General features: G+C 45.9%; 1 protein-coding gene across 1 annotated transcript in view; it reads left to right on the top strand.

The window, feature by feature from the left end:
* Positions 1-27764, top strand: part of LOC133456938 (myosin-7B-like) — a 43818-nt gene that overhangs the window by 6280 nt on the left and 9774 nt on the right. Inside the window, exons 6-38 of the mRNA XM_061735657.1 lie at positions 1778-1805; positions 4371-4464; positions 4579-4671; positions 4760-4823; positions 5085-5183; positions 5873-5976; positions 6066-6204; positions 7796-7914; positions 7990-8139; positions 9229-9399; positions 9477-9656; positions 11596-11728; positions 11835-11911; positions 12263-12350; positions 13880-13997; positions 14078-14201; positions 14303-14439; positions 15426-15596; positions 15674-15758; positions 16900-17142; positions 17220-17396; positions 18406-18551; positions 18648-18738; positions 18827-18984; positions 21845-22076; positions 22312-22438; positions 24030-24148; positions 24258-24454; positions 26271-26454; positions 26536-26701; positions 26907-27031; positions 27113-27228; positions 27364-27550. Of these exons, the coding sequence (XP_061591641.1) occupies positions 1778-1805; positions 4371-4464; positions 4579-4671; positions 4760-4823; positions 5085-5183; positions 5873-5976; positions 6066-6204; positions 7796-7914; positions 7990-8139; positions 9229-9399; positions 9477-9656; positions 11596-11728; positions 11835-11911; positions 12263-12350; positions 13880-13997; positions 14078-14201; positions 14303-14439; positions 15426-15596; positions 15674-15758; positions 16900-17142; positions 17220-17396; positions 18406-18551; positions 18648-18738; positions 18827-18984; positions 21845-22076; positions 22312-22438; positions 24030-24148; positions 24258-24454; positions 26271-26454; positions 26536-26701; positions 26907-27031; positions 27113-27228; positions 27364-27550 (4442 nt within the window). The remainder of the gene's footprint in view (positions 1-1777; positions 1806-4370; positions 4465-4578; positions 4672-4759; positions 4824-5084; positions 5184-5872; positions 5977-6065; positions 6205-7795; positions 7915-7989; positions 8140-9228; positions 9400-9476; positions 9657-11595; positions 11729-11834; positions 11912-12262; positions 12351-13879; positions 13998-14077; positions 14202-14302; positions 14440-15425; positions 15597-15673; positions 15759-16899; positions 17143-17219; positions 17397-18405; positions 18552-18647; positions 18739-18826; positions 18985-21844; positions 22077-22311; positions 22439-24029; positions 24149-24257; positions 24455-26270; positions 26455-26535; positions 26702-26906; positions 27032-27112; positions 27229-27363; positions 27551-27764) is intronic.

Here is a 27764-nt window from a genome sequence, read left to right as displayed (position 1 = left end):
TCAGCACCCCCCACAGAATGGCACGAGGGACACGGTCAAATGCCTTCTCCAGATCCACAAAGCACATGTAGACTGGTTGGGCAAATTCCCATGAACCCTCGAGCACCCTGCGGAGGGTATAGAGCTGGTCCAGTGTTCCACGACCGGGACGAAAACCGCATTGTTCCTCCTGAATCCGAGGTTCGACTATCGGCCGTAATCTCCTCTCCAGTACCCTGGCGTAGACTTTCCCCGGGAGGCTGAGAAGTGTGATCCCCCTGTAGTTGGAACACACTCTCCGGTCCCCCTTTTTAAACAGAGGGACCACCACCCCGGTTTGCCACCCCAGCGGTACTGTCCCCTTCCTCCATGCAATGTCGCACAGGCGTGTCAGCCAAGATAGCCCTACGACATCCAGAGACTTGAGGTACTCAGGGCGAATCTCATCCACCCCCGGTGCCCGGCCACCGAGGAGCTTACGAACCACCTCGGTGACCTCGGCTTGGGTGATGGATGAGCACGCCTCCGAGCCCCAACCCTCTGCTTCCTCAGTGGAAGGCATGTCAGTCGGGTTAAGGAGATCCTCAAAGTATTCCTTCCACCGTCCGACAATGTCCCCAGTCGAGGTCAACAGCTCCCCACCAGCACCATAAATGGTGCCGGCAGAGTACTGCTTCCCCCTTCTGAGGCGCCGAACGGTCCTCCAGAATTTCCTCGAGGCCGACCGAAAGTCCTCCTCCATGGCCTCCCCGAACTCCTCCCAGACCCGAGTTTTTGCCTCCAAGACTGCCCGAGCCGCGGCCCGCTTGGCCTGCCGGTACCTATCTACTGCGTCAGTCAATTCATTGGTTTTTATTTTTTTAACATCAGATTGTTTTAATAAAAATGAACCTGTAGTTGGTGATGATGAGTTTGGGTGCTTCTCATTCAGCAAAGAGTATTAACATAGTAAAATTATTTAAAATAATTTCTGTTCTTTTGTTCATTTTGAATATTTTTTTTTTTTTTTTTATTTTTATCCCGGTTTTTTTTCCCATTTTTACCACCCCGTGCTCCTACCTAAGTGACAGTCCTGGGCATTGCCATCCTCTACCAACCCCGGGAGGGCCCTGCACTGAGCTCAGGTCTCCTCCTTAACCTGAGGAGTGAGCAGGCCGCATCTTTTCACCAGACAGGGTGGGGTTTCTCCGGCCGAACGTAGCGCGTGGAAGGATCACGTTATTCCGGCCGGATCCTCCCCACCCCATCTGGCGCCCCGGCTGGCCAGAGGGGGCATGTATAGCCCAGGACTGTGTGCATGTTTTTGTGAGGATAGCTCCCATTAGCTACCCAGGGAACACGGGGAGAACATACAAACTCCACACAGAAAGATCCTTTCGCCAACCCCACCCATGGTGTGGGCACTGAAGTCATGGGGGAACTAACACGCACTTCAGCACCCACAGCCATTTTGAATATTTTGTACACTTAATTAATGGTGGTGTCCCACAAGGATTTGCATGAAAACCACTATTTCTTGTATTTAATGCTGTAATAAATATATAAATATAAAAAAATATATAATATATAAGTATATGTAATAAATATATATATATATATATACACAGTATATATATAATTTACCCAGATCTATGTTCCCAGTCATCAGATATTAAATGTTAGCTTTAACACCTTCTAAAAGAGCTGCCTCAACCCTGACACTTTAAAAATATAAAACAGTCTCCTAAAAACAGCAAAATAACATTCCTGCTTGTTGTTCCATCATGGTTTAATCATCTTGTCTAATTTTCTTCCACAGATCGTGAGAACCAGACGATACTCATCACGTAAGTCGGACTCACTGCTGCTTTCGTAGTAATAGCTGTAAATTTTACATCATAATCAAAAATACTGCATTTCTGAGCAGTTACATTGAGCTTTGTAGGTGATTCTGATATTTCAGATGCTACCTCAGATTCCTACTATCCTATATTGGCTAGGAACCTCTCCAGAAACTTTCCAGAAGTTTCCCATGGGAAGTTCTGGAAATATTTCAGATGACGTACGAATTATTGTTATGTAGAATAAGATCAGAAAAAAGCTTCTTAGAAACAGTAATGCAATGCATAGATACATAGTTAGCTTAAGAAATAAGCATATGCTAAAATCGTTCAAATAATTTACAACTGATGTCAGATAAATGAATTCAAATAGGCTGAATGAATAAATAAGACCTCCGATATCAAACTGTGACTGACATCATTGTATGATGACCCTCCTACCTACTGACCTACCATTTACCTTTTTTTTTATTCAACCTTTTATTTATGATCATATCGTAAGAAAAGTTATCCAGCAGCTGATTTCTACCTCCGTCTCAAACTGATGACTTGTGTCCGTCGCCGTGGCTGGACCCCTGCACCGTAACCTCCGCCATGGCTTGACATGCCCCTCCTCTAAAATATATCTATGATTTCAGTCCACACACACTAAAGCAAATATGAAAAATATGATATTTCCTGCTCCTTCTTCTTCATTTTCAAGCAGGATAGAAGGCTCGACTGCTGTAACGCTCATCATTTACCAGGACCAATCGCTGATGAGATATGTTTTATTTGCTCCATTCCTACCTAGGGTACATAAAGGAAATAAACAAAAAAGAAAAGGAGCCCGTCATCCAGTGTATGATGGAGTAATTATTGGGCCACATGTTGACTGCCTACATAATTGTTGCATCGGTATAAATCATAAATGATTTAAAGATTAAAGGCAAAGGCAAATTTATTTATAAAGCACATTTCACACGACGAGCATGGACTCAATGTGCTCAAATACATAAACAAACAAACAAACAAAATTACAGGGTAACAATAGCAGAATTAGACAAAAGGATGTCAAGAGAAAAATAAAAAACAACAATAACAACAATAATTCCATTAAAACAAAAGTACTATCACTCAGCCATTCATGTAGAGTTTAGTCAAACGCCTGCGCAAAAAGGTAAGTTTTTAGTCTGCTTTTTAAAGAGGGCACTGTTGGAGCAGACCTTAGTTCTTGCAGCAAGGAATTCCAGAGAGTGTAACTGTATGGCTGAAAGCACCATGAGCAGATCTAGTGTGAATTCTAGGTATGATGAGCAGACTCTTAAGGGATCTGTCCGGTATGTATTCAGTGAGCATGTCAACCATGTAGGAGGGAGCTAAGCCATTCTTAGATTTAAAGACAATAAGAAGTACTTTAAAATCTACTCTTTGTTTAACGGGGAGCCAATGAAGAGAGGATAAAACAGGAGTGATGTGTTCATACCTTTTGGTTTTGGTTAGAATTCTGGCTGCAGCATTTTGAATAAGCAGGAGTTTATGTAACACTTGCTTTGTCAGTCCTGCAAAAAGTGCATTGCAATAATCTAATCTACTTGAGACTAAGGCATGAACCAGCTTTTCAGAGTCTGTTTGTGACAGAAAGCATCTTACTTTAGATATATTTATGAGATGATAGAAGGCAGTCCTGGAGACATTAGCTATGTGTTTCTGGAAGCTAAGATCAGCATCTAACATAACACCCAAGTTTTTGACAAGTTCACAAGGTTTTACTGACAGAGGAGGTAACAAAGGGAGAATATGTTGCCTCAGAGCACTTGGACCAACTAAAAGAATCTCAGTTTTTTCTTCATTTAGCTGTAAAAAGTTTGTTGCCATCCAATACTTGATATCTGTAATGCATTGAATGAGGTCATTGACTGGGCTCAAATGATCCACAGTAACAGATACATATAATTGTGTGTCATCAGCATAAGAATGATATTGAATATTATGATGCCGAATGATCCAAGTGGTAACATATACAAATTGAAAAGTAGAGGACCTAGAATTGACCCTTGTGGGACTCCATATTGAATGGTGACATTATCAGATTCATAGCTGCCGACCGAAACAGAGAAAGATCTACCACTTAGATATGATGAAAACCAGTTAAGAACTGAGGCCTCTGAGGCCCAAACACTGTTCAAGGCGCTGAAGTAGAATGACATGGTCCACAGTATCAAAAGCTGCACTAAGGTCGAGAAGTAACAGAATAGAGACTTTGTGGTTGTCTGTGTTAATCTTCAGATCATTGATAACTCTGACGAGGGCAGTTTCAGTACTGTGGTTTTTTCTAAAACCAGACTGGTAAACATCAAACAGGCTATTATATGACAGATACCTGTGTAATTTCTGGTAGACAACCTTCTCCAGAATTTTGACATTAAGACAAAAATTATCCGAAATCCAGAGATTAAGCATATGCGTTAAAAACTGTAGAAGTGTTTTAAAACGGTTATTACGGGAGTATGAGTGGATCTGTTTTTTGCATTTAAATTTTTAAGTTTTACCAGGTCTGTTACTATTATTGCTTCATTGCTTTCTCATCAGTGGGGAATCGGGTGCAGGAAAAACGGTCAACACCAAAAGGGTGATCCAGTACTTTGCCATCGTTGCTGCTTTGGGAAAAAATGTGAAGAAAGGAGTAAGTGTTATGCTCTTGATCCACATTAGCATTAGCATTTTTTGCTAAGATTATTTCAGAAATGTCTGACTCTGGCAGACATTTGTGACGTTCCTCTTCTCTCTGTGTGATCAGGGCTCTTTAGAAGATCAGATCATTGAGGCAAATCCAGCGATGGAGGCATTCGGCAATGCCAAAACCATCCGCAATGACAACTCCTCCCGCTTTGTGAGTACATTTAGATTATGGCCAACTCTGGAGTTGAACGTTTATGGGTCTATAGGTCATTAACAACGGTGTGTCGGGGTTTTTTTAGGGAAAATTCATCAGAATTCATTTTGGGCCAAATGGAAAGCTGGCATCTGCTGACATCAACATCTGTGAGTCGCATTTACAATTTTATAAACAATTCCTGCCACTTTCATCCATATATGGTATCTTACTGTATATTTTCAGATGAGGTTTGTGTTAAACCGTGTAACTGTGCTACAGAACGCCAAGTGTGCCTGACAAATCCACACTACTGAGCAAAAACATGACGACAACTGGTTTGATTCATGAACCTCGCCAACAGAAGTGGTCCGAACACTGAACGCATGTTCCTCAGTGACATCCTTTTGTTAATGCGCTTGTTTTCTCAGACCTTCTAGAGAAGTCCAGAGTCGTGTTTCAGCAGCCGGGAGAGAGAAGCTACCATATCTTCTACCAGATTCTGTCCAGTCACAGGCCGGAGCTGCAAGGTAACAACCACCACCGCAATGGTCCGACCACCAGAAATCAACACAACCTCGACCATCAACACCATTTGCTGGGTTCACTGGCTGGATTCATTCTGTTACTGACACTGATGTCCCCAGGCGGCAGCCGAGTTCGTAAATCAACAGCACGATAAGTCAGTAACTTGGCTGGGGTTTAAAACAGAACCTTTCCAGTTTAACCCACAACTGAGCACAAAGGTGACTGCAGTTTTACGTCAGCGACAGGTTTAGTTGGTCCACAGTTAAACCAACAACTCAAAACAGCCATCTAATCAAGCTCTTAGTCTGGATTTGCTGTCACCATAATTACTGACATGATCTGATTCATGTCGGATTCATTCCCACTTATGAATGAAGCCTGAAACCAATCTGTAAATATACAAATCCATGCAGTTTTTACTGCCTACACATCTACTGGTCAGATCCAGTTCATACTGCATAGGAGGAAAATACCTGCATAGGGTCACTTGAACCCTGGCACCGTTTGAGGTGGACTCGGGGGCTTCTGTTGCAGAAATTCACACATACTGTTACTCCATAAAGGTTGGGTTTATTGATACATTTATAACTCCTTGCAGCTCCAGGAGTTAATGGTACTAAAGAGAATTACGAGACATATACGCATGTTTTATCTGAGGGTTGGGGATGATGTTAAGAGTCTTGCTCTGCAGAAAAGCTGCTGCTGACCACCAACCCCCACGACTACCAGTTCTGCTCCCAGGGTGTGACCTCCGTGGAGGGCGTCAACGACGGTGAACAGTTGAATCTCACCGACGTAAGAGACACACCTGCTTCCCAGATGACGAGCTCCTTCTGCGCCCCGATACCGCCTCCGATGTATAATCAGCGTCTTTGTGTTTGCAGCACGCCATGGACGTGCTGGGCTTCACCGCAGAGGAGAAGCACGGCTGCTACAAAATCGTTGGCGCCCTCATGCACTTCGGCAACACGAAGTTCAAGAAGAAGCAGAGAGAAGAGCAGGCCGAGGCTGACGGCACTCAGAGTACGCAGTCTCTGAACACGACCAAAACACTCACTCATCTCACTCACTCATCTTCTCCCGCTTTTTCCGTTCCCGGGTCGCGGGGGCAGCAGCCTCAGCAGGGATGCCCAGACTTCTTTCACCCCAGACACTTCCTCCAGCTCTTCCGAGGGGAGTCCGAGGCGTTCCCAGGCCAGCCGAGAGACATAGTCTCTCCAGCGCGTCCTGGGTCTTCCCCCGGGGTCTCTGGAACACCTCCCTAGGGAGGCGTCCAGGAGGATCCGGTACAGATGCCCAAGCCACCTCAGCTGACTCCTCTCAATGTGAAGGAGCAGCGGCTCGACTCCGAGCTCCTCCCGGGTGACTGAACTCCTCACCCTATCTCTAAGGGAGCGTCCAGCCACCCTGCGGAGGAAACTCATCTCGGCCGCTTGTATCCATGATCTTGTCCTTTCGGTCACTACCCAAAGTTCATGACCATAGGTGAGGGTAGGGGCGTAGATTGACCGGTAAATCGAGAGCTTCGCCTTTGGACTCAGCTCCTTCTTCACCACGACGGTCCAGTACATCGACCGCATTACTGCGGACGCTGCACCGATCCGCCTGTCAATCTCCCGCTCCATCGTTCCCTCACTCGTGAACAAGATCCTGAGATACTTGAACTCCTCCACCTGAGGCAGGACTTCTCCACCCACCCAGAGAAGGCGTGCCACCCTTTCCCGATGGAGAACCATGGCCTCGGTCTTGGAGGTGCTGATTCTCATCCCTGCCGTGTCGCACTCGGCCGCAAACCGCCCCAGCACATGCTGGAGGTCCCGGTCCGATGAAGCCAACAGGACAACATCATCTGCAAAAAGCAGAGACGAAATCCTGAGGTTCCCAAACCGGATCCCCTCCGGCCCCTGGCTGCGCCTAGAAAACCTGTCCATAAAAATTATGAAAAGGACCGGTGACAAAGGGCAGCCCTGCCGGAGTCCAACATGCACTGGGAACAAGTCTGACTTACTGCCGGCAATGCAAACCAAACTCCTGCTTCGATCATACAGAGACCGGACAGCCCTTTGTAGAGGGCCCCGGACTCCATACTCACTCAGCACCCCCCACAGAATGGCACGAGGGACACGGTCAAATGCCTTCTCCAGATCCACAAAACACATGTAGACTGGTTGGGCAAATTCCCATGAACCCTCGAGCACCCTGCGGAGGGTGTAGAGCTGGTCCAAACACGAAAACAAAACGACAAAACGACCAAAACACCCGACAGATATTTGGCACAGCCGTGTGTCATGTTAGGATAAGGTTTCCAGCAGATACCCTCATGATCAGCACGCTCGGAGGGAACCAAACTCTCTTTACTCTCCGAGGACTGACATAGCCACTGACTTTTATCCACACGTTTGCGGATCCAGCATTCACTCGGCCCAATCTCAGACTTGATCATGTTCTGATGAAAGGGTTGAGCTGGAGCTGCAAAATATGGCTTCATACAGTACCTATATTACGACAGACTTTCTGTAGAACATCAATCAAAAGGAGTGAATCTAGCAAATGACACTATTGCATAACATATTAATTGGTTCATGTCATGGGTTTATGTGTTGTGTATGTTAAGATGTGGACAAGGCAGCGCACCTGATGGGGATCAGCTCCGTAGACCTGCTGAAAGGTCTGCTGAACCCCAGAGTCAGAGTTGGAAACGAGTTCATCGTTAAAGGGCAGACAGTGGAACAGGTAACCCGTAATCAACCGCCCCGATCTGAGAGTGTAAAACTGGATCCCGACAGGTAATTCTGCGTCTGACTGCAGGTGAACTACGCAGTGGCAGCTTTGGCCAAAACTACCTATGACCGCATGTTCGAGTGGATGGTGAGCCGTATAAACCTGTCCTTGTACAAATCCCGGCCTCGTCAGCACTTCATTGGAGTCCTGGACATCGCTGGCTTCGAGATTTTTGAGGTGAAAATGAACTCGAGACAGACAACCACAGAAACCTTCCAAACGAGTCAGAGTCCAACAACATCTGGCTTAATTGATGGAGCTGTGGCTGTGATAAAAGTTACGTAATGATCAGCTACAACCCAACTCACCACACATGCACTGATAAGCTTCTTAACGTGCACCAGGACCATGCTTGGGCATATTTGGGGGGAGGTGTTTAAATATCACTTATTCACACTATAATATAATACCCAGATAACTGAGTTTCTGGTTTGATTCTTTGACATACTCTTTTACGTCAATGGTCAGACTGCTGATGCCTCATGCAGTAAAAAATAACAATGCACTCAGTGTTTGCTAGCAAAAATGACACGCAATGGCACGTTAATTTGCGGGAGAGCAGGAAGGTCAGATCTGATCTATCCAGATGCATGTGTGTACACATTTTAATCTAGACCAGCAAAGTTTTGGTGCCAAGGTAGCGCCAGTTTTCCTGGATCTGAACCAGGATCTGTGGCTGCAGGTCAACAAGTAAGATTCAAACTACTGGAGCTGCATTGAGAAAAAGATTAACCCCCAAAGTACCGTAAAACCCATGTTAAGAAGATTAAGATTTTAGAAAAAAGGTTTTAAGGTTAAAAATGATCTTCTTTTCTGAGTTTTTTTGCATTACACGTTCTGCTGGAGTCTTGACCTCATTGGGACGTTGTCCCTCTCATGGACCTTTACAGCAGGTGGACTATGAAACATCTTCAGTGACATTTGTCACCATATGATTGGCAGTTAAACTGGCCTACCCAAGAAAAAACCATAGTTAGCTGTTAGCATTTAATTTAAGAGATGGGGGGGGGTTGGGGTTTAACGTTTAACGTTTTTGACGTTTAACGGGTTTAACGTTTACTTTAAAGGCAACACGAGTTCAAGAAACCTAAAATAAACAAACCGCAGTTTTTTTAAACTGCCTTTTATGGGTCTACCTTGTTTTGGAGTTAATAGAAACTATGTCTTTTCTTGGAACGGTGAGTCCCCGTTGAATTATAATTCAGTTGTTTCTATGGCCTTGGCCCGACGCCGCCTCTGACACAGCAAAAATACGGTTCTTCACAGTTCAACAGCTTTGAGCAGCTGTGCATCAACTTCACCAACGAGAAGCTGCAGCAGTATTTCAACCAGCACATGTTCGTCCTGGAGCAGGATGAGTACAAGGCTGACGGGATAGAGTGGACCTTCATAGACTTTGGTCTGGACTTACAGGCTTGCATAGACCTCATAGAGAAGGTGCGTCTGAATGAAGATGATTTGAAAGTACAATGAATGTGAACATATTTTAAATGAATGTGTGTTTCTGTGTGCAGCCGATGGGTATTCTGTCCATTATGGAGGAGGAGTGTATGTTCCCCAAGGCCACAGACAACAGCTTGAAAACCAAACTGTTGGACCACCATCTGGGGAAGTCCCCTAACTTCCAGCAGCCACGACCTGACAAAAAGCGCAAATATGAGACGCACTTTGAGTTGGTTCACTATGCTGGAGTGGTGGGTATCGTCCAGCCTCTTCCTTTACTCTTGAAGTCTCTTTGGAGTTAATGGTTTGATGCATCCCAGGCAGAAAGCCGACTTCTCAAGGAGGCAAAGCTTTTACATTTTCTCTGCTGAATGTCCAGCATAAACATCTGGTCATGACCCTAGTAGATTCTTTCGATTAAGATTTCCCAACATTTTCGACTTGGAAAGCTGAAGCAGACTATTTCAGCCCAAATAAACTGGACATATGTGATTATCCTTCTAGTAGCTGAGGTCAACATCCTGCATATGCCATTTTCTAACAAACACTAAGCCTTCAGGCATCCTGTAATGATTGCGTAAAATAATTGCTTGACATTTGGTTTGTACATAACAAAGCTCGAGCTGTGTGTTGGCTTTATCAGTTTATTAATGTGATAAGCAAATTAAAATGTCAAGACTTGGAAAAGCTTTATCTTTTCATAGACTGCTTGATTTTTAGTCTCATGAGATCGTCACACCTCAAACTGCAACTTGCATCTGCTTCATCTTGAGTACAATGTCAAAAATGGTGTATATAGATTATACGATGGGAACTCCTGAACTGTAGGCTAGACCAGATCAGGAATAGTATCATCAGCATCTACTGACAATAAGCAAGACATGAAAATGAACCACAGTTTGGTAGCTATTATGTGTGCCAAGATAATTTAAAACAGATCTAGCGATAGAAAACAATTTGAGTCCCACAAACCTTGATTTCTTTTACAATTTGCTTCCGTTACTGTTTCTTTAGATCAGCAATAAGTTGCAATTATTAAAACAACATATCCATTTTGGATTTTAATCGGCTCATCAGTAGACAGTTGCAGGATTTCTGGCAGTGAAAAAATGGTCTTGTGCAACCTTTGGTTGTACTTTACTGTTTTCAAAACCTTTGAGATGGCCGTCATCTGACCACTCAGTCGTAAGACGAAGAACCGCCAGTTTGAAGCAACAGTGAAAAGGATGATTCTTTCATGTTCATATTTAATCAGCAACAGCTCAAAATGGTGCAGTGTATACCAGGCATTACTAAAACAGTACTCCTGAAATTACTGTTTATATCACCACCATTTTTTTTACTTGTTTTGGTTTTTCCTGTCATGGTTGGCCGTCCAGCCTTCAGTAGTTTTCCACTCACCTCTCTCCTGCTCACTCCATCTGCCAGCCACGCCCACCTTGTCACTCACTCCCTTCACCTACTCTCCCAGCTGCAGCTCCTCAACAATCAGGACAGCATAAAAGCTCCACTCTCCTGCACACTCACTCCCAGATCGTCACACTTTGCCATGCAAGACTCTCCAGCGTTCTCTGTCCTGACCTCCCGTTGCTGACCCTGCCTGTTCCTGGACTCTACCTTGTCTCCTACAGTGTTCTCCGGTGCCCGACCTTGTCTTCCGAACCTGACACTGATTGCTGCCTGATCCTTGTCTTTCATTCCTGCCTGCTCTTCGTTCCTGTTGTGGGAAATAAAGCAAACCAAACAAATTACCACCGTGTGCTGCATTTGGGTCCAAAACCTCACTCCGTAACATTTCCAAAGGTTTCTACAATAGTTTAGGTCAAACCAAGAGATATTTTTAAAATTATGTTAATTGGAACAATTGAATAATTAATCATTTGGAACCAAAGTTGGGGCTAATGTTGTCAGATGTTTGTTATAGTCCTTAATCACAGTTTGTATTCTGAAAAGTAGAGGCCCCAGACTGGAGCTGTGTGGAACATCGTTTATGTGAGCTGAGACTTGTACTGAGTTATATAAAGGGGACATTTCATCAAGGAAATAGTGTTAAAATAGAAAGTTTTGGTCTCTTTACAATAAACTCTAATCAAGGTAAATGTCACATTAGGGTTTGATCGTAAAAGGTCCTCATGTAATGACAGTTTCTCTGTATATAATATAAAGTGTAACTGTTGCTTTGTGCTGTAGGTGCCGTACAACATTGCAGGCTGGCTGGACAAGAACAGAGATCCTCTGAATGAGACGGTAGTGGCGCTCTTCCAGAAGTCCTCCAACAAACTCATGGCTGGACTCTTTGAGAATTACGTCAGTTTAGAGATGGGTAAATGTCTTCACTGATGGCAGTTCAACAGCTTGCAACACAACAAATTACAAAGGAGCTGCAGTGAGACTGTTGAAAATGGGTGTTCTCTTTGATGTCTTTTTAGGTAGTGACCCGAAGGTGGAATCCAAACAGAGGAAAAGGAAAGCAGCTTCTTTCCAGACAGTTTCACAGTTGCACAAGGCAAGTCATGTTGACACATGCTGTAGGACATCGTAAAGCAGGCGGTGAGGGCAAAGAGGGGTATGAGCTCTGACCAAAGTCACTTAATGGTTCTTTAAAGTGCCTCTAACGTCTACTGTCACCTATGCAAAGTTAAGACATTCTGCAGCTTGATCTCCAAGGTCGTTAGCTGTTCTCTCATGTGAAGGACTTGCATCATATCAGACAAATGAGATAAATGTTCTGTCCCTCAGTAACAGTTAACCAGACTCTTCTTTACCTTCATCTGAATGCTCTGCAGGAAGTAACATTCACTTGAAACGTAATCACTGTACGCTGTACTGAAATTGTCAATTCTTTGTTTAATTAAAGGAAAATATCAATAAGCTGGTGGCGAACCTCCGCAGCACACAGCCTCACTTTGTCCGCTGCATAATCCCCAACGAGGGCAAGCACCCAGGTAAAAGCATGGAGCTGTTTCATCATCTGAACGAATCCGTCCACTGTTTGAGGCTCATGTCGCTAGTTTAAAAAAACAATGTGATGTTGTGTAAATGTAAACAAAATCAAATGCAAGGACCCTAACAAAAATTTTATTCACAACAACATAGAACGCATATCGAATGTTAAAAGTGAGACGTTTTTCCATCCCATGAAAAATATAAGCACATTTTCAGTCTGATGGCAGGATCATCACGTCTCCAAAAGACGAGGAAAGTGGTACTAAAAAGAAACCCGGAGAAACATCTGGCAACTAATTTAACTAACTTGATTATCAACAGGTAAGTCACATGACTATAAAAAGATAATCTTAGAGAGGACGAGTCTCTCAGAAGTAAGATGGAAGAAGATGGAAGAACCTCCCCCCAAATATGCCCAAGCATGGTCCTGGTGCACGTTAAGAAGCTTATCAGTGCATGTGTGGTGAGTTGGGTTACAGAAGATGGACAGATTTTCACCGATACGCGAGACTCGACAAACTGTGAAAGTTTGGAGATCACTATTGGATGTCTGTGACCTTGTTCCCTCATTGCAAACAGATCCAGAATCCTCCATCTAAGAGCACAGTTGGTCCTGTCATCCACGAACGTAGGTCAAAGCTCCATCATGTGAAGCAGAAGCCATATGTTAACATGATCCAGGACGCAGCCGCCTTCCCTGAACCAAAGTCCTCTAAAAAAGCCCTTGCTTACCAGAGCCCCCTGTACAGGGCGCAGTTGTAATTTAAGAGCAGATGCCCGAAACCAGGCTGGCAAGCAAACTGAAAAACTGCGGTCAGAAAAGGTGAAATGCTGTTTCGACACCACTGATGTTCCATCCTCCAGACTAAAGAGAAGGGGACCATCTGACCTGTCTTCAGCGCTGTTGATGGTCTCTGAGTAGCTGGCACATCGGGAGATTAAATATCAATACTGAAATGTTTTAGAGCAACATCTGCTCCCACCTGGAATATGTTTGTTTTTTTTTTATAGTAGAAGAGCCTGGGTTCTGAACTGGTTTCGCTGGAGTCCAGACCTCCCACTAACGAGAAACAGTTCGAGCATCACAAAATGAGAAATATGAGGAAGAAGAGCCAGGACCCTTGAGCAGCTAGAATCCGATGTGATCTGACCAGGATGGGACAGCATTTTTTCTCCCAGACCTCCATCATTCTTCTGCCAAAGCTCCGTCAGCTGGTCTCCTCAGTTCCAGACATATATGGACAGATATTGACGATTGTTAGAAGAAGAGGGGATTGTACAGATTGGCGATCATCATCACCTGGAATAAAATATGGGTTTCTGACATACAGCACTGGAATTATTTCAGTAGGAAATCTGGAGGTTGTTAATCCAAGTCTCGCGGGAATATGGCAGAGCTGACACCTGTACTACAGATCCTCAGTCTCCGATTGGTTCCTCTGACTTCAATTAAACTGCATTAACAAAAGAAAAGTAAGGTTTCCCTCAGTGTCTTCTTGAAGCTGACATCCCCATGTGTTATTTCCAGGTGTGATAGATCCCTTTCTGGTTCTCCACCAGCTGAGATGCAACGGCGTCCTCGAGGGGATCCAGATTTGCAGGAAGGGCTTTCCGAACCGGATCTTGTACGGCGAGTTCAAACAGCGGTGAGTCCCTGATGACTCAGTCGTCCACATCTCGAGCCTCGTTCCTTGTCATCTCTGAGCCACGATTCTCTCTCCGTCAGATATCGCATTCTGAATACCTTTGCGATCCCAGAGGACTCGTTTGTGGACAGCAGGAAGGCTGCAGAGAAGCTGCTGGGCTCTCTTGACATAGACCACACCCAGTACCGGTTTGGACACACAAAGGTGCTACTAACTCTGATTTAACTCCTCTGTTCACAAACATAAGCTGATGCTTAGACATGACCCCCTCCTCCCCATCCATCCATCTTCTCCCTCCACTTCAGGTGTTCTTCAAGGTGGGTCTGTTGGGCCAGCTGGAGGACATGAGGGACAGCCGTCTGTCTCAGATCCTCACCGCTGTTCAGGCAATGTCTAGAGGGAAGCTGATGAGGATGGAACGACAGGAGCTGATGTTGAAAAGGTCACTACCAACTCGTTTTTCACTCCTTCAGGGAGAAAGTAGTTCCTGTTATACTGATGAGGAAAATGCTTCAGGACCACGTATTTACTGAGCGTCTTGGCCGCATGGGCAAACATGAACATCCCATAACTCAGCGTGTCAGATGAATCCAGTACTCGAGTTGTAAAAAAAGATCAGGGGGGATGGTGGATTTTATCATATGGGGACAGATAATTTGTGCTGATTACAAATATTATAATATATTAGAAATAATAGCACTGACCAAAACACCTGCAGAAATACTGCAGGAATAACATAGCAGCAGTTAAATGCAGCCTTCTGTAAGCTTTAAATATCCACTGGGCTTACATCAAATACATCAAAACACAACAATAAAAAACAGTTTTCTGAACTTATCAATATGACTCTGTCCTTCACAGGATAAGTAAAATGGATCACTGCAAAAACTCAAAATCTTAACAAGAATATTTGTCTTATTTCTAGTTAAAATATCTCATTTTAGTAAAAAAATCTCATTACACTTAAAACAAGACTCATCACTGGAAAAAACAACAATTTTCATCTGTTTCAAGTAGATTTTCACTTAAAATAAGTAAAAAAAAAATCTGCATGTGGTACAAGATTTTATTGCTTGTAATGAGAAGATAAATCTTGTTCCACTGGCAGATTTTTCTACTTATTTCAAGTGAAAATTTACTTGAAACAGGTGAAAATGGTCAAATAAGTTATTTTTCTGGTAATGACTCTAAATGTTGAAATAGCACATTCATTGATGAAATGACATAAGGGATGGAAAGGGGGGATGATTTTGACCGTTTTTATTTCAGGGGGGATGCCATCCCCCCTCATCCCCCCTCAACTCGAGTACTGGATGAATCACTTGGTGACATGATTGAGGAAGAAAAATGAACATAAAATCTGTTAGCATTCATGAGATTTCTTTCTTGTCTTTGAGCTGTTTTGTGGGTTTTCATTCTTCCCTTTAGGGATGCCCTGAGGGTGATCCAGTCCAACCTTCGGGCGTTCTTCTCAGTAAGAACTTGGCAGTGGATGAGGTTGCTCTACAAGCTCCGCCCGATGCTCCAGAGCACCCGGGTGGATAAGGAAGTCACCGCTCTGACAGAAGACTTCAACAAGCTGAAGGAAGACTTTGACAGGTCTGTTTCCTTTCTTACACATTCAAAACCCGCACAGCCCTCCAGTGTTATCTGATGGCTTTATTGTTCTCTGTCAGGTCGGAAAAGAAGCAACAGGAGGCCGAGGAGCAACAGGTGGTGCTGGTTCAGGAGAAAAATGACCTCAGTCTCCAGCTTCAAGCTGTAAGTCACATTGAAAGTCGAAGGAGGATTTGGTTATCCTTACTGGACCCCCACAAACATCCATTTGTTTTGTAGGGGTCTGTTACCAGTACAGAGAGCGTCATATTCAGTGATAGCAGTAAAAAGGGTCCTTGTTCTCTGAAACTTTGTAAAATGCCCGACAATTTCGACACCATCACACACTATTATTGTAAAACATTAAAGGAGCTGTCTCAAAGTTACAGGACGGGGATTCAAAAATAATATGTGGAAGAATACGTGCTTGACGTTGCTGAAAATGCAATTAAATAGAACTTGGCAACGTGACATCATGGTTGCACTGCCCAGATGGTGAATGAAGTCATGGGAGGAACCATGTGGTTGGTGTCCAGTTATGATGTCCTCTTACATGACGGACAACTTAGACAGTGGTTCATCTTTCCTGCCTGGAAGCAGAACCAAGGAAGTCAATAGTGATGTGAGCTGTGAACATAGAGCGTATAAAAAGAGCTGACGACTCCTAGTGTAGCTTCAGCTGCAGGTTTTTTTAGGTTGAATTGTTGAAGCTCCGATTGTCACCATCTTGACAGGATGGATTGATGACTGAGATCAGCTCAGATAGTTTCACTGTAGGAAGATGAATAGCCATGGCATCCTTTAATTTAGCAACAGCACTATTGGATAAACATCTGCTAACATAAGACGTTTTATTTTGCACTTAAACGTCAACAATGTTAATTTCAAACTTTATTAAATAGCGGTCGGAGTGGAGGGAGTTTACAAGCGGCAGTAACAGATTATCAGTTTTTATACTGTAGAAGAGATCCAAGGTATGATTTAGGCTGTGCGTTGATTCATTTATCGATTCTAGAAGAGAATTAAAAGCAAACTTGAGGCTTTTACTGTCAGCATCCATATCAACGTTAAAGCCAACTACTATGATGACTTCATCTGTACTGATCAATAAATCAGATAAGAAATCTGAAAACTCAGACAGGAACTCTAGATAAAGCAGGGAGCGAGTACACTACCGGCCCCACTACCATGGATGGATGGATGGATGGATGGATGGATGGATGGATGGACGGATGAACCTAGGAATGAGCAGGGCATTAACTGGTAACATTTCATCATAGCACATTTCCATGAATTAATCACCCAGGAGCAAGACAACCTGACAGATGTAGAGGACCGTTGCAACCAGCTGATCCGGTCTAAGATCTCTCTGGACTCAAAACTGAAGGAGATGCAAGAGCGTCTGGAGGACGAGGAGGAAGTGAACGCCAGGCTGATGTCCAAGAAGGGTCAGCTGGAGGGCGAGGTGTCATCGCTGAAGCAAGATGTGGACGACTTGGAGATGACACTGGCTAAAGTGGAGAAAGAGAGACACGGGGCTGAGAGCAAAGTGGGACAGCACTCAAATATCCATCACTCTGGGTTTCCTCCACAAATAGAATAAAACGCTTCCTTTCTTGTGTCCAGGTGAAGAACCTGTCACATGAGATGTATGTTCTGGATCAATCTATCGCGTCTCTGAACAGAGAGAAGGCTGCCCTTCAGGGAGCTCACCAGCAGGCACTGACTGATCTCCAGGCCCAGGAGGACAAGGTCAACACGGTGGTAAAGGCCAACGCTAGACTGGAGGAGCTAGTGGAAAATGTGAGGAAACATCTGCCTCATTCAGAACAATGTGCCGTAATGTTGAGTTTAAGCTTGTAATGTTCAGAATGACCTATTTGTAAAAATAAATTATTTTAACTGTCTTAGACAGGATTTACAGGGGGAGGCACCAAATGTTGTGATAGCAAAGAAAGCTTAGGCCAAACTATACACATTTCCTTTAGTAGGTATTTCTCCAAATTGGCCCGGTCCATAGCCTTTGGGCCACATCTGCCCCACATAACAATTGCAGATGCAACAATTAGGTAGCAAGTACCACAAATGCCCTGTTCGGTGCGGCTCGGTTAACGAAGGTCTTTTTTTTTTTCACATATGTTGGTGTACACCTGTGGCGTGGCGTGGCCTCGCTTCAGACCAGATCGTTTTTCAGTTAGATCTGTTCGTGTCCACAGTAGCTGCACTACTAGCCATGTCACAGCCTACCGTACTGTTGTTTCCATGGTAACCAGCCTGAAGCAAAGAGCTAAAACTACACATTCTGACCCAGAGTTGGTTATTTTCTTTTATTTGGGCTGTAAAAACCATTGTACACCACCCAGCTGTCTGGGGAAGCACTTTTAGCTCAACTTCGCTGAGTTCACAGCGTGGTTGGATCAAATCGACCACGAATGGACCGCATCAGAGTTCACTGATGGCCGTACTGACAGCTTCGTCATACATCCTTCAGTTTCTTCAGATGACATTACGTATGTGTTTGATATTGATGACCATCTTCAGAGATACACTTGAACCACATGAGCGTCACAACAGTTTGAGCTCTTATTTATTTTTGGGAACCTTTATGATTGATCCTAATACATGACCCCCCAATTCCCTTTTGGGCTAATTGTTTACAGAGGTGAAGAGTGCTGTCGATTATCACCTCAGACCATGACGATGAGCAATTTGAACTAACTACTAACCCAGCCTCCGTAGTTTTCTCAGGAACCACCAACTTTCTTTACTCGCCAGAAGAGGCGAGTAAAGAACTGTGTTCTGCTTCTGGTAGGTCGAATCGTCCTTGGAGCAGGAGAAGAAGACACGAAATGACCTGGAACGATTCAAGCGGAAGCTCGAGGGTGATCTGAAGCTGTCCATGGACTCGGTTAGGGACCTGGAGAGCCAGAAGGTAGAGCTGGAGGAGAGACTCAGAAAGTATGAAAGACTATTAAGCATTCAGCTGAAAATGTTTCAGATCAACTCAGGAATTATGAACTTTATATGACGTTCCCACTTCTCACTTATCTAAAGAAAAGACACCGAGTTGGGTCAGTTTCGAGGCAAAATGGAGGCTGAGCAGAGTTTGGTTGCTGAGCTTCAGAAGAAGACGAAGGCGCTTCAGGTTGGTCCAGATCAGGACTTGCTCTGCTTTTGATCTCCGTCTTCGTCACTGCTGCTGCTTCAGCACGCTCCTCCGACTCTCCCCGCAGACTCGTGTGGAGGAGCTGGAGGAGGCGCTGGAGGTAGCGCGGGCCTGGCGCCTCAAAGCTGAACGTCAGAGGAACGACATCGCCAGAGAGCTAGAGGAGCTGGGAGAGAAGCTGGAGGAGACAGGTGGAGCGTCGGCAGCTCAGATAGCCCTCAGCAGGTTCTTAACACAGACATCTCCCCCGGTGTGGTGGATGAAGAGCTGCACAGAACACCACCTTAGACACAAGAACATCAAGTTTTTTGTCCAACTTCAAATTTCCCGCTCTTTCTCAGTAACCAAATTGCCTTTTATCAACATACATCCAGTTTGACGTTTCAGGGTGTTGTGCAACTCAGGTAGCTTGGCTGTCCAGTTATCGAAGGCTATTAATGAATATTATTAATAATTATTAATAATTAATAAAGTTGACTATTTATCAAATTGTATTATCAAAATGATAATAATTCTCGTAGGGGCACCACCCCCGATGCCTTACTCCGGGGGAAATTGATAACTAAACAGCAGAAAATCAGTCTCATATGATTTGAATTATCCTGCAGAACAGCAAATCTTACTATATCTTACAGAATAACAATTGAAGGCGTGATATCCGAACACTAGGCTCTGCTTAAACAAATCAATTTGTGACCAAATCTTGCATGAAATAACAACAACCACTCATTAAAAATCAATCAGGATTTATTTACATACAGGTGTCAAAAGATGATAAACGCAACACCCCAAATAAACCTGATGGCAGAACTTAAGTAAAATATTGTGGCTGCATAAAGATGGCTGCGTTTTTTTAAAGATGGCGGGACTGTAACCACGCCCCGTGCAGATCTAGAACGGGTGGTGATCCCGGTGTTTAAACCGTGATCAACTGGCGGAACGGCGCTTTAAAACATGAATGACTAGCAGAAAGTGGTGACTACAAATTAATGACAACAGTCATGATAATGATGCTGATGTAATCTCAGCTCTGAACACAGATTTAGCTCTGAAAACGTTCTTAAGTTACTGATAAACAAGGATCCCGACTTCACACAGTTCTGAACCATTCTTAGTCCTACTGATCTGCTGCTCACGGGCTCACGTCTCACCTGGGATCCGGATCGGGTGCCTGCGGGTTTTGTCGACTGGGGCCGTCCCTTCCCCTGAAACGGATTAGACAGCGGCGGGGCCGCCTCGTGCCGGGCCGTGGTTCCGGACCAAACGGACGCTCACACGCATTCCTAGGCGCGGCGGGGGACCGGTCTCTCCTGCCGTGCTTCCCTGCGCGCCGGTCGCCGACGCGCGGCCGTCCGGGCCCCGCGAGAGCTCACGCCGGGCGAGACGCCGGCCGTCCGTCCCGATCCCTGCGCGGTCAGCAGACAGGGGCTCGGAGCGGGGAGGGGGGGGTCCAGTCGGAGCGTTCAGTCGCAGCTGTGTCCCGATCTGGTTGCCGGGAGCGCGTGGGCGTCGGAAGCTCGGATCTGTGAAACTTAAGAGGACAGAGTTTAGTGGAAGCCGGAGCCTTCCCCGGGACCGCGGCTTCAACGGCCGGACCCCGCAGGGCCCGGTCCGGTGCGGGCCTCCTGCCTCCCCCCAGCCCGGGGGGAGAGAGAGATGGGATCTTTGGCACGGAGCCAAAAAGATCCAGCTGTTCCAGGACGAGATGTTGTAGGAAGAGAGAGGAGAAAGGGGAGAGGGAAGCGGCGCGCGCCGTGGGTCCTCGGATCCTGCGGCTGGAGCACGCGGCAGATCTCTCCTCTTATCCCCCCCTTTGGGGGGGGAAGGTCGTGGTCCCTTCGGCCCGGAGCCAAAGGACGTGCTGACCCGCCAGCGGAATGAAGGAAAAAGAGAGCGATGAAGGAGCAGCGCAGCGTTTTGATCCTACGCGCGCTGCAATGACGTCATCGGTGCCTCGTTGCGATTGGATGCGCGCCGCTTGTAGGGGTCGCCCCCCCCACGCAAGGCATGCTGGGGGTTGTAGTTCATGGCACCGTGGCCATTTTAGGAGGCCCATTAAAGCCGGTTTCAGGCTTGGGGGGTTGACCAGGGTTTCAAAGTTTTCTTCTGTTCAAAGGGGCAGCACCCCCCCTCCGAGGCCTGGTTTACTGGGTTTTGCTGTCCTGCTTTTTGATCTGCCATGCAGCGGGGGTCGTAAATGGACTATCTCGAGCCCGGCCGAGATAACCAGAAGTTAGCAGCAGGGGGTCATAAAACTGACTTCAGGAAGCAGGGCCGAGTCTGGCCTTACTGGACTTCATAATCACAAAATGTTCATACATTTTATAAGTTCAGAGTTCACATGGGCGACGCCCAACAAGGGCTTCAACACATTCTATGAAAGGTAGTGCTAGCAAGCTAGCAAGAAAAAATAACTATATCATTTCAAACAAGTGGCGTAGGGATGTGATTGTAACGATGAAACAGCGGGATCCAGTTCCCCACAGTGGGATGAACCACCACAGCAGGAGCCGTCAACCATGGTCACGTGACCAGCTTCTACTTCTGCTGCAGCGCGATCACTTCTGAGGTTCAAAACTACCTACTAAGTATGATTCCTGCACCAGTACGCAGCACACGCCGTTGTATCCATGCGGAGGAACTCCACTCGGTCAACAATGAAATGTTAAAAAAACAGTGTTTATCAAAAATGATTGGAGCGGATTTGGATTATTCTCCTAAAGTACAAAATATAATTCGACCCGCCGAGAAATCTGGCGGTATTTCAGTGTGTAGATGGATCAACCCTGAGCTGGAAGCGTGACCCTTCAGATGACTCAGTCGGACAAGACAGTACCTGAAATTCTGTCATTCGATATCTTTAAAGCCAGAATGCTTTTAAGTGTTGCAGGGATGGAACCACGACTTTAAAAAGTGGTAAATGGTTTACTATCCCTGTGTTAAAGGCAAAAAAAATCATTAGAGCGAAAATGACCTTTTAAACGCGTATTAGTGTCATATCTGAATTACAATGTCTCCAGGTCATGACTATTTACAGAACGTGTCCCCTACCTCCTGACCAATGTGTCCTCCAACTATAACTCAGGAAACGAGAGGCAGATTTTCTAAAGCTGCGGCGGGAACTTGAGGAGGCCGGGCTTCACCATGAGGCAACAACCGCCACTCTGAGGAAGACGCACGCAGACACAGTGGTGGAGCTCGGTGAACAGATGGACTCTCTGCAGAGAACCAAACTGAAACTGGAGAAGGAGAAGGCCGAGCTTCGGATTGAGGCCGACAACCTTGCGTCGAACGTCGGGCAACTCACCTGGGCAAAAGTACGACACGCAACACAACACCTCCAAAAACACACACAGCAGCAGTTTCAGGCATGCTGGCCCAGTCCGGCTGATCTACCATGGTAGGAGGGACGCTATGACACAAGGTCAAATAGACAGGACCAGAATCAGGTGGAAATGCAAGAAGAAAAAAAAAAACTACTGCTTCTGGATGAACTGATCGAGGTTCAGTTGTCAACGAGGAAGTCAGTTCTAGTCAATGATCTGTGTGCAGGGGGTGGCAGAGAAGACGTGCAGGGTGTATGAAGACCAGCTGAGGGAGAGCAGCATCAGAGCTGAAGACCTGCAGAGACGACTGGCAGAGGTGTCTGATCAGGAAACCAGAGCCCTCGCAGAGACGGGTAGAGTACACGCACGCACGCACGCACGCACACATGCACACATGCACCCCTCCCTGATAGCAAAATATGAGTGAATCGATGTTGAAATATGTTTAGGCAGAAACATTGAAGCCATGTTGAATCCCGGTCCGCAACAACAGAATACGTTGATTCAACATTGATTACACGTTGGCATTAGAATTGGATGAATGATTGATGGTTGAGCTACCATCAATCGTCGACCTTAACCAAAAATCAAACTTTTTGGCCATAATTCAACATTTATTTAACATCTTTTGCTATCCGGGCTACTATTACAACCCATCATACTGTCGTTTAGCAGATGCTTTTATCCAAAGCGACTTACATCTGAGAGAACAACACAAGCAAGAAACCACAAAGGAGGGTCCAGCTATATAAGTGCTGGTCAGACTGCTGAGAGTCCAGTTGGACACAGGTGCTGTCATGCTAGTGCTAGCACCAGAATTCTTTCACTGGCTGAGCGGAGCCATCGAGAGGGAGTGTAGCTCTGGGTGGAGAAGTGAAGGTAGGCAGGAGCCGTTTGGGTTATTGTTTGGTAGCGGGAAGCAGAACTTTAAACTTGATGCGCGCTGCAACGGGAAGCCAGTGCAGGGAGATTAGCAGGGGAGGGACATGAGCTCTCTTGGGTTGGTTGAAGACCAGACGCATTCTGCATCATCTGCAGAGCTTTAACTGAGCACGCAGGAAGGCCGACCAACAAGGAATTACAGTAGTCAATACGTGACATGACCAGAGCCTGAACCAAGAGCTGTGCCGTATGTTCTGTCAGGTAGGGTCTGATTTTCCTGATTTTATAAAGAGCGATTCGGCACGACTGGGAAACCGAGGCAACATGGTCCTTAAAGGTCAGCTGGCTGTCTAATATGACACCAAGATTCCTAGCAGAAGACTTGGGCACAAGCGTGGTGGAATCCAACTGTACACTTATCTGAGGAGGTAAGGAATGACTGGCTGGACAGACAACAAGCTCAGTCTTGGACATGTTTTCTAAAGATATTCATGTACGTGGGCAGAAATAAGCCTTCTGTGACAACATTTGGTGGTTTATTCCTGACATATGTGTCCTCCAGAGAGAAAAAGAAATTTGGTCGAATTATGGGTCTCACCTTCTTCAGCTCACATTTGGCGTATTTGGAGTATGACTGTTGCTACATAAACCCGTCCACATACCCACCAGACACGGTCCAAGGCTAGGTTTTTGTTGAGCCTTTGGGCCATCCAAGTCCCTCAAACCGCTGACCACAAGCCATAACAAATACTTGCCAATATGTGGTAAATTGCAAAAATAAAAGTACCTGACCGGCCCCAAGAAAGTGGTGCATATTGTAAGGAGAAGGGGTCCCAGTACAGAGCCTTGGGGTACCCATCAAGAGGCAGCAGGATGCGGATGCCTGCTCCACTATAAACCCACAAACTATTGGTTGAATAGCAAGAAACCAGTTGCTGTTAGTTTTTGTTGTAGCATCTTAGTAAAGAGTTTTCAACCAAGACCGAGGGCCAGGACAGGTTTTAGGACTCGGGACCGGTTGAACTGAATAATTAGGGACTTTCTTGTGTGTTGTGTTCTCAGTTGAATACAGACGTCGCCTGGAGGAGCGGGATGTTTTGATTGGTCATCTGCAGCGCACCAAAACAGGACTCGATCAGAACACAGAAGACCTGAAAAAGCAGCTGGAGGAGGACAGCAAGGTGATGCCGGACTCTTCAAACCCTCGACAGTCATTTAATTCTAGATATCCCTGATAGTCCGAAGTTACAACCCTGATTTCTGTCCGTTTTTCTCCTCTCTGCGCTGCAGGCCCGCGTGGTGTTGGCTCACGCGCTGCAGGCTTCCCGTCACGACTGCAGTCTGCTGAAAGATCAGCTGGAGGAGAAGCAGGAGGCCAATGCTGAACTCCAGGGAATGCTGTCAAACGCCAACAGTCAGGTGGTTGAGTGGAGGGCCAAGTACGAGACCGACGCCGTGCTGAAAATGGAGGAGCTGGAAAATACAAAGTATGATGATATTGTCGCTGTGCACTTCCACTTATTCCAGGAGAACGAGGCTCAATCATTCAAATGTTTACCTTTACCTGCAAACATTTCACCATCTTCTCATGCGCCTTACGCTGGAGACAAGCTTTACAGAGTTGAGATCCATCTCCTGCCAGTTTGTAGGCGATGTGACGGTGGGAACCTCCTTCGCAAGTGTTTGGTTTCCCTCCTCGTACTGCAGATGATCTGCGCAGAATGCCAGCAGATGGCACCGTTCCCTCTCACAAGCTGCAACAACAGCAGAGTTGATGTTTGAGGATGGTGAAATATTTGTAGTGCATTTCACACATTTACTATTAACGTCCAAACGAAACCATACAGCTACTTCTGAGGAGACCTTAAGCTAAATACTTTGTAGTTTTCACAATCATTTTAAGTATTCGGCATCCTTAAAGTTAGATGGACCCTATCCCAGCTGTCTTCAGATGAAAGCGTATGTGCACCGAGACAAACAATCAAACCAGTTCAAATGACAGATGACTGGTTTATACGACACAGAGGGAGAACATGCAAGCTTCACGCAGATTTATAAATAATAAAAACGTTAATAATAAAAAGTTTCGGTGCCATGTCACACGTCAACAACATAGAGCTACAGGGAGAGTCAATGCAGGGAACAGAGCTACAGGGAACAGAGCTACAGGGAACAGAGCTGCAGGGAACAGAGCTACAGGGAACAGAGCTACAGGGAACAGAGCTGCAGGGAACAGAGCTGCAGGGAACAGAGCTACAGGGAACGTCAATGCAGGGAACAGAGCTACAGGGAACAGAGCTACAGGGAACAGAGCTGCAGGGAACAGAGCTACAGGGAACAGAGCTGCAGGGAACAGAGCTACAGGGAACAGAGCTACAGGGAACAGAGCTGCAGGGAAAAGAGCTACAGGGAACGTCAATGCAGGGAACAGAGCTACAGGGAACAGAGCTGCAGGGAAAAGAGCTACAGGGAACAGAGCTACAGGGAACGTCAATGCAGGGAACAGAGCTACAGGGAACAGAGCTACAGGGAACAGAGCTGCAGGGAACAGAGCTACAGGGAACAGAGCTACAGGGAACAGAGCTACAGGGAACAGAGCTACAGGGAACAGAGCTACAGGGAACAGAGCTACAGGGAACATCACTGCAGGGAACAGAGCTACAGGGAACAGAGCTGCAGGGAACATCACTGCAGGGAACAGAGCTACAGGGAACAGAGCTGCAGGGAACAGAGCTACAGGGAACAGAGCTACAGGGAACGTCAATGCAGGGAACAGAGCTACAGGGAACAGAGCTACAGGGAACAGAGCTGCAGGGAACAGAGCTACAGGGAACAGAGCTACAGGGAACGTCAATGCAGGGAACAGAGCTACAGGGAACAGAGCTGCAGGGAACAGAGCTGCAAGGAACATCAGCTACAAGGAACTGAACTGCAGAGGTTATTAAGAGGCTCAAGAAAGTAATTACAGAAAAGGAAATGATGGAATGATTGAGGAAGAGACCAAACAAGAACAACTTAACCTCCTTCAGCTGTATGGAGACTCAATGTGCTAAAACCTAAAACTTACAAAAATTCATCTATGCTGCTCATTTGGTCTTAATCTAAACAGGTCTAACAGTTCAAAGCCTGGCTCACAGACTGGCTGAAATAAAACCGTGGCAAGTCTTGACCAATCAGAAACATTCAGGAATACAAATACCTGACAATACCGGAACCATTAATTTTCAAGAAAATCCACACGTTTCCCTTAGCAGGATTGTCTTCATCCCTTGACGGTCATTGATGTCTTTATGGATGTTTCAGGAAAAAGTTAGTGGTGAAACTGCAGACTGCTGAAGAAGCTGTCGAGGTGTCTAAGACCAGATGCTCCTCGTTGGAGAGAAGCAAACAGCGTCTGCAGATGGAGATAGAAGAGCTGGCGCTTGCCCTGGAGCGCTCCAACGCTGCCTCTCTGGCTTTGGACAAGAAGCAGCGCAGCTTTGATAAGGTACAGATGCCGTGACACATCTGGGCAAGGTTTGTAGATGAGGAAGTATGCAGGAAGACGGGTTTGTGATGTTTGATGCAGCTGCTGAGTGACTGGAAGCTGAAGTTTGAAGAAAGTCAGACAGATCTGGAGGTGTCGCAGAAGGAGTCTCGCCACCTGAGCACGGAGCTTTTCAAGCTTAAGAACAGCCACGAAGAAGCTCTGGATCACCTGGAGACGGTTCAATGGGAAAACAGGAACTTGCAAGGTACCTTCATCCCTCTGTCCTCACTTACTGCCGCTGGACATTCAGTTAGTATTCCAGCACAAGTCACACTGTTTTAAACCATTAGTAAAGACATGAATGAGCAAAGGAGCAGTTTAAGGGGAAGTGCCGCTTGAGTCGAACAAAGCACGATGCTTCCAAGGCTGGTTTAACTTTGTGAGTAGAAGTTTGTTGGTCTCCATTCCAGATGAGATCCTGGATTTGACAGACCAGATTAGCCAGGGAGGCAAAACCATCCATGAGTTGGAGAGGGTGAAAAAGTTGCTCAACGTTGAGAAGAGTGACATCAGAGCTGCTCTGGAGGAAGCAGAGGTAACTCTCTTTCTGCTATGGATGCCAGCAAGCTCTCACGGGAAACGCTCACTAAACTTCCTTCTTACTCTGCACCACCAGGGCACGCTGGAGTACGAGGAGACCAAGACCTTGAGATGTAAGACAGCATTGCAGGATATCAGGACTGAGGTTGACCGAAAGATTGCAGAGAAAGATGAAGAGATCAACATCCTCAGGTACCCAACCTGAGGAAGAGCGCATCAGGGATGTTAAGAAGACCTCAGTAAAAAGCTAAAAACTGGCTGCGGGTGCCAAAGTAAGAATGATCACGGGAGGTGTTTGTAAGTAGTAATTCCAGTCCTGTCCTCCAGGAGGAGCCACCAGCATTCCCTGGAAACCATGCGGGCCGGTCTGGAAGCGGAGGCTCGTAGTCGCAGCGAGGCGGTTCGTCTGAAACAGAAGATGGAGTCGGACCTGAAGGAGATGGAAGTTCAGTTGGAACACACCAACAGAAAGGCGGCTGAAAGCCAGAAGATCATCAGGCACCTGCAGACTCAGGTAGGCTCACCAATCCCGTCAGAACTGGTTCAGGAGAACAGACCAGCAGGCAGCGGTCAGGTTTATGGTTAAATTTCAGAAAAGCACGTCATCAGAACAGCTGCTGGCACCAACTCTACAGTTGAAATGAGAAGACAGCCCAACTGAAAGCAGAGTTAGAATGATGTTGCAGGTGTTATATTTCTGTCTGTCTCCTGTGTCTGTGTGAGGAAAC

This window comes from Cololabis saira, chromosome 12 (assembly GCF_033807715.1).
Source record: "Cololabis saira isolate AMF1-May2022 chromosome 12, fColSai1.1, whole genome shotgun sequence".
Taxonomy (NCBI): domain Eukaryota; kingdom Metazoa; phylum Chordata; class Actinopteri; order Beloniformes; family Belonidae; genus Cololabis; species Cololabis saira.
Note: the sequence above shows the minus strand (reverse complement) of the source record. Positions and strands in the feature narration are given on the sequence as shown.